This window comes from Colobus angolensis, unplaced genomic scaffold (genome assembly GCF_000951035.1).
Source record: "Colobus angolensis palliatus isolate OR3802 unplaced genomic scaffold, Cang.pa_1.0 Scaffold221, whole genome shotgun sequence".
NCBI lineage: Eukaryota > Metazoa > Chordata > Mammalia > Primates > Cercopithecidae > Colobus > Colobus angolensis.
The window spans coordinates 4,090,530-4,100,831 of NW_012115389.1; the positions used below are offsets into that span (position 1 = coordinate 4,090,530).

At 43.9% G+C, this 10,302-nt stretch overlaps 1 protein-coding gene across 1 annotated transcript in view; it reads right to left on the reverse strand.

Moving 5' to 3' along the window:
• PLEKHG1 (pleckstrin homology domain containing, family G (with RhoGef domain) member 1) overlaps positions 1-10,302 on the reverse strand; it is a 175,567-nt gene that overhangs the window by 3,056 nt on the left and 162,209 nt on the right. The window contains exon 15 of the mRNA XM_011943778.1: positions 6,817-8,440. Within this exon, the coding sequence (XP_011799168.1) occupies positions 6,817-8,440 (1,624 nt within the window). The remainder of the gene's footprint in view (positions 1-6,816; positions 8,441-10,302) is intronic.

Genomic DNA, 10,302 nt, shown 5'->3' on the forward strand with positions numbered 1-10,302 from the left:
TTTAAGATGGGAGCCCAGAGATGTCAATTTCAAGATCTGCCACCCTCCGCAATCCAGGTACCTGCACAACCACCCTAGAGTCAAAAAACTCTAATGCAGGGGTGTCCAATCTTTTGGCTTCCCCAGGAGACACTGGAGGAAGAACTGTCTTGGGGCACACATAAAATACACTAACAGTAGTGATAGCTGATGAGCTTTTTAAAAATTGCAAAAACAAAACAAAACAAAAAAACCCTTAATGTTTTAAGAAAGTTTACAAATTTGTGTTGGGCCACATTCAAAGCTGTCCTGGGCTGCATGCAGCCTGTGGGCCATGGGTTGGACAAGCTTCCTTTAATGCATCCTGTGTCTTGCTCAGACCACATTGACACAATCTCTGTGAAGGAAATGTATCCTATATATGACAACCAGCAGTTAATACTGTTTTCTTCTTCTTCTTTAAGCTATTTACATTTTTAATGATGTGTTATCAGTAAACTATTTCTCGAACTTAAACTATTAATAAATACTCATTTAGGTGAGTTTTGCCATTTCTTTTGAGTCTATCTTCTATGAGGAGAGAAAACAACCTGTTATTGTTTGACCTTTAATTGTAATCCCAATCCCTCACCCCTATTCCCTGTGATCAAGGTAAATAGTCTAACTTCTCATTCCACACCTATACTCAGATCCTTTGAGTTTTCAACTCCAAATTCCTTGGAAGAACAGAGATTATTAGTGTTGAAATTTCTAGTTATAAAAATTTGAGAAATTATTCCTTAAAAGGCGCAGTAAAGACTCTTAATACTAACTAGGGTTTAGCAACATCTTAAGAGAAAGAGTGTAAAAGTCTCCACAGACACCAGTGTGCCCATGGTAGCCATTCTGAAACCTATAATATTTCATTAACTATGAAACCCAATCAAAAGCAGCTGGGCCTTTAATATAGTCATTAGTTAGCAGACCTGCCTGAAAGGTAGATGGTCTGCTCAAGTCATTCTCACATAAGGTATAGCCCTGAGCCTGATCCCACAGCTGTATCAGGAAGGCTTTGAACTTCTACAAGATTCCAAGAAGACAACAATTTTGGAAAATGTAGAACTTTAAAAATTCAAACAAACTCTTCCAGTATCAAAATTTAACCATCAAGTCTTGTAAGAACAATCAGATCTTTTTTTTTTTTTTTTTCTGAGGCGGAGTCTCGCTCTTTCGCCAGGACTGGAGTGCAGTGGCCAGATCTCAGCTCACTGCAAGCTCCGCCTCCTGGGTTTATGCCATTCTCCTGCCTCAGCCTCCCGAGTAGCTGGGACTACAGGCGCCCGCCACCTCGCCCGGCTAGTTTTTGTATTTTTAGTAGAGACGGGGTTTCACCGTGTTAGCCAGGATGGTCTCAATCTCCTGACCTCGTGATCCGCCCGTCTTGGCCTCCCAAAGTGCTGGGATTACAGGCTTGAGCCACCGCGCCCGGCCAAACAATCAGATCTTGACTTTAGCCCAGATAATCTGAAATCACATATCATCTAAAATATCCACAGTATTTCCCAGGCCTTTGTCTTCCTTATTATACGCTCCTTGACCTTTGCTTAATCAAGTCCTACCCATCTCTCAAGATTCTCCATAAGCCCTATCCTTCTCCTTACTTGAATCATTTTCTGATTTCTCTTCTCTGAAGTCCTATATAGTGTGTACCTAGCTGTTGCCTGTGTGCACACACACACATGCAGACACACACAATTTGTATTCCTGTGTTGCTAATTATTTTATGTAGGTTACTTTATTTTCATTTTATTTTATTTTATTTTATTTTTTGAGACGAAGTCTCACTCTATTGCCCAGGCTGGGGTGCAGTGGCACAATCTCGGCTCACTGCAACCTCCATCTCCCAGGTTCAAGTAATTCTCCTGCCTCAGCCTCCCTAGTAGCCGGGACTATAGGCACGCACCACCATGCCCAGCTAATTTTTGTATTTATAGTAGAGGCAGGGTTTCGCCATGTTAGCCAAGCTGGTCTGGAACTCCTGGCCTCAAGTGATCCATCGGCCTTGGCCTCCCAAAGTGCTGGGATTACAGGTGTGAGTCACTGCACTTGGCTATTTTATGTAAGTTACTTTATTAGTCCCTGAGCTTTTCTTTTCTTTTCTTTTTTGAGACAGGGTCTTATTCTGTGAGCCAGGCTGGAATAGAGTGGTATTATCATAACTCACTGCAACCTCAAACTCCTGGGCTCAAATAATCCTCTTGCCTCAGCCTCCTGAGTACCTGGGACTATAGGCATGAGCCACTGTGCCTGGAAACTTTAAATTTTTAGATTTTTTGTAGAGATCGAGTCTTGCTATGTTATCCAGGCTGGTTACAAACTCCTGAGCTCAAGCGATCCTCCTGCTTTGGCCTCCCAAAGTGCTAGGATTACATGTGTGAGCCACCTCGCCTGGCCTCTGAGCTTTTGGTCTGGGAGAACAATGCTGTACATTTCGTTCAACTCCCTATATAGCACCTAGCATAGTTCTAGACAGAAACTGGTCTCAATAACTAACTCATTACTCAGATATTTTTTTCACTCCCTCCTTTATTTTACTTATTGTTCTGACTTCTCTTATTATCTCTTATTTTACTTATTGTTTGATTTACTTATTGTTCTGATTTTGTTGAGACAGAGTCTTGCTCTGTTGCCCAGGCTGGAATGCAGTGGCGCAATCTCAGCTCTCTGCAACTTCTGCTTCCTGGGTTCAGGCGATTCTGCTGCTTCAGCCTCCAGAGTAGCTGGGATTACAGGCGCCCAGCACCACACCTGGCTAATTCTTTGTATTTTTAGTAGAGACGTGGTTTTACCATGTGGACCAGGCAGTGTCCTGACACTAAGCCATCACCCAGCTTTCACTTCTGATTACAGAATAGACTCCTCTCATTTGATGCCAAGGTGGTCCTTTGTTAGACCTCCTGACCTCAAGTGATCTGCCCACCTCAGCCTCCCAAAGTGCTGGGATTATACGTGTGAGCCACTGTGCCCAGCCTCCTCCTTTTATTTTAAGCCTAGTTTTAAAAATGGATGCATTTTCCAGGTCATAGCAGAAAAAGGGGAAGCAAGAAGACAGCTAAAATGCTTCCCATGGATAACTCATAATGGGTACAGTTTATCTTTGGATGATAGAGTTGACCATTTATCAATTTTGAATAAAAGGTATCTCACTAGTAGGCAATACAGGTGTGAGTCACTGCACCTGCTGATCTAAGGGGGTTTTTTGTTTGTTTCAACTTGACCTTCTAAGAGAGTCTACAGCTTGTGTGACATCTATGTGAACTAGAAACGAGCTTCCAGAGCTCCAGCTATAATTAAACAGATTCTATTAGCCAGATATATAGGGAACAGTGAGTCTGAGATGACACCTCTGGCCTAAAAAGCTTCGTATTAGCTGAGTTGAGGCTCCCCCATATCCTTAGTTCTAGTATTAACAGCTTGTATAGAACATATACGTTATGATTACATGACAATTGCAAGAATGTCTCCGGTTTACTGCCTTTTTTGAGATCTGAAAGTTGGAGTTCTTATGATCTCAGACAAAAATTTAGAATAATCTTTGCCAAGGGAAATATCAAACAACATTTTAATCCTCCAGAGGATTAAAATTAATGTTTCTAATGTTGCTCGAGATGCAGACAAAAGCATAAAATTGTGCCTTCCCTACTCTACACAAGGAGGACAATTTCTCAAGCCTGTATGGAGTTTTCTCCCATGTGAAACATCACCAAAAAACCCAGAAACCCAAAGGCCTCCTTGCTGTCAAAGACCATCAGGAGGGAGGTCTGGTGGAACAAGATGACCAGCATGCTATGACAGGCTCTAAGATGTGGGAGCAACTGGACCTGGTTGGGTGATTTATAGGCAGAAATCTGACCCGGGGCCTGGAGACCCCGGCTAGAGAGTTCAATAAAGATGCTCGAGAGTTTCAGCAGGTGAATAAGGTGCTCCTCCTTCCGCACAGCACCGAGAGCAAGCTCCTGGCAAAGCGGCAAGGCCCACACGGAGAAGTCTGGAGAATCGGTCCATTCGATTATGACGTCCTGTGCCCAGATAAACAAGAAAGAGAAAAGGAGTCATCATGTCAACTGATGGAAAGCCTGGTGGGCACAGGAAGTGGTCTCGATCACCCAGCTGGAAGAGGTGTGGATATAACTCGTCAGGTCCTAGGGACGTGCCCCTGCCAGATGGCGGGGAAGACAGCACTCTCAGAAGATGACTCTGGAGAGATTTCCTCCTCTTTGCTGGGGAGAATGTCGACAGGAGCCCACCATGTCAAGAAAGGACCCAGACGCAAAGCTGAGAAAAGATCCTGAGGCATCCCAAGACACACCAGCAGGCAAAACAAAAAGGAGAGCCAACCAGAAGTGAAAAGAAAACCCCAATGTGAAATCATTTAATACTTAAAAGGTGGATAAAAAAGAAGACTATTTAGGGTAGTCATAGGCCCTAATGATTTGGTATCAAAGGACATGCTTCTATCAAGATTGGAGCTTTGTATTTTAACAGATGGTCCATATTCAAAACAACCTGCCCCAGAGAATTACTCCTTTCTCCATGACAGTCTGTGGGCATAAGCCATCATCATAAAAAACTCTAGCATTATATTTTCTCTTATTCTGAGGAGCCCCAACCCAGACTTAGTGCTTGCAATTGCCAATATACAACTGTTTCTAAGGCCATATATATTCCCCTACCCCACCAAAATTGTCCTCCTGCAGCTGGAACTCAGTCACTTTCCTTGTAACAGCAAACCAGCTCAGCAAACGCTAGCATCAGAATAGGGACTTGAATTACTCATAGCGCATCACGGCAAGGAGAAAAAGACATGCATTCTGGTCTCACATGCATACAAAACCTTCATTTGATTAAAAAGAACTCAGACTCTGCAAAATCCTTCACGCATCAATTCCAGGACTTCATTTCCCTATCTGTTAAGAAATTGTGCTGAAGATTTAAACTTTAGACAATTCTTAAATATTCTCAAAATTAAAAAAAAAAAAAGTTCCCTACAGATTCTTGTTACGTAACTTGTGGATTCATTTAAGATTTGGATATCCCTTTCCTATACTTCAGTTTCCATGGATGTCAATAAGTCAATCCCAAAGACAGCATTTAATAGTTAGTGGCATCAACCTGCCCCAACGTGCTAATGAAGCTGATGATCAATGCTTGTCCTGACACTAAGCCATCACCCAGCTTTCACTTCTAATTACAGAATAGACTCCTCTCATTTGATGCCAAGGTGGTCCTTTGTTAGAAAATCTGGGGCAGGATTTCTTAAAATATGATGAAAAGGGCATACTATTTGAAATGCATATTCCTGAGCCTGTAGTCAGAAATCTCTCTGCATCTGGAGGTAAAAGCTCCTCAGGCGAGAGCCACTACTCTTGGACTTTTCTTTCCACGACAATCAGGGGCTTTATTCACACGTAGGCTCTTCCCCAGAGATCAGTGTTAAATTTTGGCCTTCAAAAAGGCCTAACCATGAGCATCTCATTCCCATAGTCCTCATCCTACAATATCACACTGAAGATTCTGGTTTAGTAGTGCTCCACAAAGGAGTCTAACTAAAGCATTAAACTCAGAAGCATATATGAAAATACTAAATGAGATAGTGTTGAATGCATTACAGCAGCTATTTTAAAAAATCGAGTACTAGGCCAGGTGTGGTGGCTCACGCCTGTACTCCTAGCACTTTGGGAGGCCAAGGTGGGAGGGTCACTTGAGCCCAGGAGTTTGAGAGCAACCTGGGCAATATGATAAAATCCCATCTCCACAAAAAAACTACAAAAAAAAACTAGCAGGGCATGGTGGTGCACGCCTGTAGTCCCAGCTACTAGAGAGGCTGAGGTGGGAGGATCACCTGAGCCCAGGAGGCAGAGGCTGCAGTAAGCCATGTTCATGCTACTGCACTCCTGCCTGGGTGACAGAGCCAGACCCTATCTCAAAAAAATAAAAAAAAAAAAAAACAAATAAAACAAAACTGAGTAGTAATGGAAATATGTGAGAAAACAACTGATTTATAGCGTGAGCAACTAAGGAAAGTATAATGGCTGGCATGGTGGCTCATGCCTGTAATCCCAGCACTTTGGGAGGCTGAGGCAAGAGGACTGTTTGAACCCAGGAGTTGAGATCAGCCTGGGCAACATGGTGAAACCCTTTCTCTACAAAAAATTTAAAAAGTAGCTGGGCGTGGTGGTTAGTGCCTCTGGTCCCCATTCCTCAGGAGGCTGAGGTGGGAGGATTGCTTGAGTATGGGGAGGCTGAGGCTGCAGTGAGCTGTGATTATGTCATTGTATTCCAGTCTGGGTGACAGTGAGATCCTGTCTCAAAAAAAAAAAAAAAAGTAAAAACAAACCCTCTTTTTGTTAGCACGAGTTGGCATTTTTGTCGAGATCCTGAAGCAAGAAACAATGTTATTCTATATGCTTCCAAACCTTAGAAGATTACACACACCCCTCCTCCTCCTAAGAAATTACTGATGTACTGGAAAAATTGGAGATATCACAGTTAAGTTAAAACTGATTGCTTTTTTCATACTTTAGATTACCTTAGAGAAAACTCTTCCTTAAAATATTATCTCTGTAGTTACGATGTTACATGCACACCACCACCCGCTGAGGCCAAATCATGCTACAGTGTGCGTAATTCATAGGGGGTGATGTGGGAAAGGCCAGGATGGCTTTGTTTATGGTCTTACTTTGAGATGACAAAGCGTGTCAGTGTTCTCACAGGTGTGTCCTTTTAAAGGACATCTGAAATCTGAAAACCGCTCTCCCCTCTTACTTTGGAGAAGGAAGAAGGGCAGGGTGCACATACCAATGGCGGGCCCTCCTTGCTTCTTCTCTTCCAAGATGGCAGCCAGGTCTTTGTGCACGGATTTCTGATGCTGACTGGCCGGCGGCTGCTCCAACTCCGGACTTCTCACTTTTAAAAGTTGATTTGCCTTCTTAATCTTCTGACTGTACTGCCGAGCCATCATAAACACCCTGCTTTTTGTCTTATCTGTGGCCTCCATCCCCAGGTCAGGGTTTTCTGGGTCTGTTTGAGACAGGCCACTGTTGGCCAGGTCATAGGGATTGTCCATGAGGGGCAATTCACTGGCCAGAGAAAGCCGGTTAAGGCTCATAAAAGAGCCTTCTTTAGAAATCAGGTCTTCCTCAAAGGGGCAGTTGGCATGGCTGGCTCTGCCGACTCTGTTCTTCACAGGTGTGAGGAGAGCTTGGCTCTCGGGCAGGGATAGTGTGGACACAGAACGCCCTGCCTCTCGGCTCAGCTCAGGGGTGCTCTCTGCGTATAGCCTGTCTGGCACATCATCCTTGCTCACAGGAAATGCTGCCAGGAGACGGTCTCTGGCCTTGTCTTCGTTTTTCTTGATGTAATTTTCCAGGTCATTCCAGATTTCATCTACTTCTTCAGACAGTTTATCAGATACAGGCTTATCAGGCATAGACAAGTTACAGCTGGGAGAGTCGTACAGCAAACTCAGATAATCATGATCGGGGATGGCCTGATGGTAAGGGGCTTCGTCCTCACTGAACTGGAGGCTGTCTTGGGAAACAAACGGCCTCAGGCTGTCACAGCACACGAAGTCAGCCTCCAGTCCCAAAAAGGTGCTCCGCTTTGCACGCTTTAGGCTGCTGCACTTAAAACCCAGCGACGGAGGATCTGGGAGCCCTATGGTGTCATAGATGTTCTCCTCAACCGCTTGGAGTTCATGCGTGCTTTGGCTGGATGCCTCTCCACCTGAGAGAGCGCCATCTTTTTGTGCGTAAAGAGAGCCCTGACTGTGGCCAGCTTGCCTCTTTGTGAAGGCTAACTCTGGGGTGCTCTTGGGGCGAACGGAGTCCCTGGCTGATTTAGAGGGAGTGGATTCAGCTTCTTCCCGCTTAGCAACCATTAGTTTTAAGTCCTCATAACTGATGTTATCATAGACATGGTCAATGTCATCAATAGTCAACTCGATGGATGACCCAAAGGGAGCCATTTCCTCCTGCCCTCCTGTTTTGGGGCCGTTCTGCAGTTCCCTAGTTCTGTCACTAGTTCCTATTTCAGGAGGGCACGTGTTGCTCTCCCCAGCACTGCTGGCCCGCCTGACAATCCTGTGACCAGAGCTGGAGGTCTCTGTGGACTCCATCTGTCCCATGTGCCAGCTGCAAGGGCGACTAGAAGTGCTGTCTTCACATAGTCGGGTAGAGTTCAGATCTGAGGAGGAAAAGGACGGCACGAACATCTGATAATCATCTTCGTCATCCTCGTTCTCCTGCGGGGACCGCCGGCTGGGAAACAAGGCTTGCCTGATCTGGTGATCAGTCCAGATGTTTCTGAGGGCTCCACCTGTTCGAAGCACGCTGATCATGGCAGAACTGCTAGGCTGACTGTTTCTCTGGGCAGGAGATGGCCTTGCTGAAGTCAGCTGGGGAGATCCTTCCTCTCTAGAAACCTGAGGAAGATGGAAACATATCAACTAAATCACAGCACCATGGAGAAGACACATAACTCAGGAATTTCTCCTGTGTTTACACACTGCCTCCCCCGCTAGGCTTTAACATTCTTTTATTTTTTTTTCTGAGATGGGGTCTTGCTGTGTTATCCAGGCTGATCTCAAACTCCTGGACTCAAGCAATCCTCCCACCTCAGCCTCCGAAGTAGCTGGCACTACAGGTGTGAACCACTGCACCTGGCTGAGTGTTTAACTGACTTGAAAAGCACTTCAGATATTTTCAAAAAGGGAAGGACAGGAACTAATATATACTTAGGAACTAGGCTGGGCAATGTGCAGACATTCTCCAAACTTAATATTTGCAATCATTTTATGAATTAGATATGATTGTACCAATCTCACAGTAAGGAAATCTAGGTTCCTGAAGCTTCAGTAACTTGCTCTAGTCAGTAGTAAGGCTGGTGCTAGAACCCAGGTCTAACCCCAAACCCCTTGCCCCAAAGCACGATATAAGCTAAATACAGAAAACTCTTAGATTCTTCAAATAAGTCTGGTGTACACTTGGCAAATATTCATTGCATAAATTAATATATATAGAAGTGAAGGGCCATGCTATCTGGTTTCTATTTGAGACTTTCTAAGACGTTGTAGAGCCAGTGCTTGTCTCCTAGGGGTTTTAGCATGGTTTCTGGTATACCAAAAGCCCCTGCTGCTGACCTGACCGCACACTCCAAGGATTTCTCTTAAATCTGCAGACCCACCAGGAACATGGCCAACACTACCTTGGTTTATAGATTCTAGGCAAAGAGTTTTTATTGTAGGAATGTAAATTAATCCTCTGTTGAGTTAACGATATTTTTACTTATTTCAAAATACATTTAATTAACATTTAGTTGCCTATAAGGAAGTAAAATAGGAACGATATTAATATTTTTAATTTTTATTTTTTTCTTTGAGATAGAATCTCACTCTGTCGCCTAGGCTGGAGTGCAGCCTGGGTCACTTGGTATGATCTTGGCTCACTGCAACCTCTGCCTCCTGGTGTTCAAGCAATTCTCGTGCTTCAGCCTCTGGAGTAGCTGGGATTATAGATGCCCACCACCATGGCTGGCTAATTTTTGTATTTTTAGTAGAGACAGGGCTTTGCTGTGTTGGCCAGGCGGGTCTTAGACAAAGTCCTGGCCTCAAAAGATCCGCCCACCTTCGCCTCTCAAAGTGCTAGGATTATAGGCATGAGCCACTGCACCCGGCCAAATTAGTGATTTCTAATCAAAGAAAACAATGAGGTCTTTTATAACTTGGAACCTTTCTGGATGGAGCTCGGTGGTGCAGACAGGAGCAGATACCCTCTGATCCTATTCTGCAGATAGAAGGATTAACTTCAAAGGCTTGAAAGGGTTAAGACCTAATTAGTACCAGGGACATATATTCTAATAAAACACTATAGTAACCTACTGGAAATGTCAAATAAGCAAGAACTTTTCATCACATGCCAATGAAAATGGGATATATGTTAATTGGAATATCTATTAGGGAGGGAAGAGAGTAGAGAGACAATAATAAAATTTCATCCTAAATGTTATTTTTCTATTAAAACTTAAGCAATTCAATTAGTCATTTATTTCTTCTCACACATACATACACACACAATATTTATACCTAATATTTGTTCATATATATGTTTTTCACATTATTTAATATATCTTCCTCTTCACTGTACACAGACTGCACTGGTGTAATGTTATAAAAATACAGGCACTCAGTAACTACTTTTTTTTTTTGAGACGGAGTCTCGCTCTGCCGCCCGGGCTGGAGTGCAGTGGCCGGATCTCAGCTCACTGCAAGCTCCGCCTCCTGGGTTC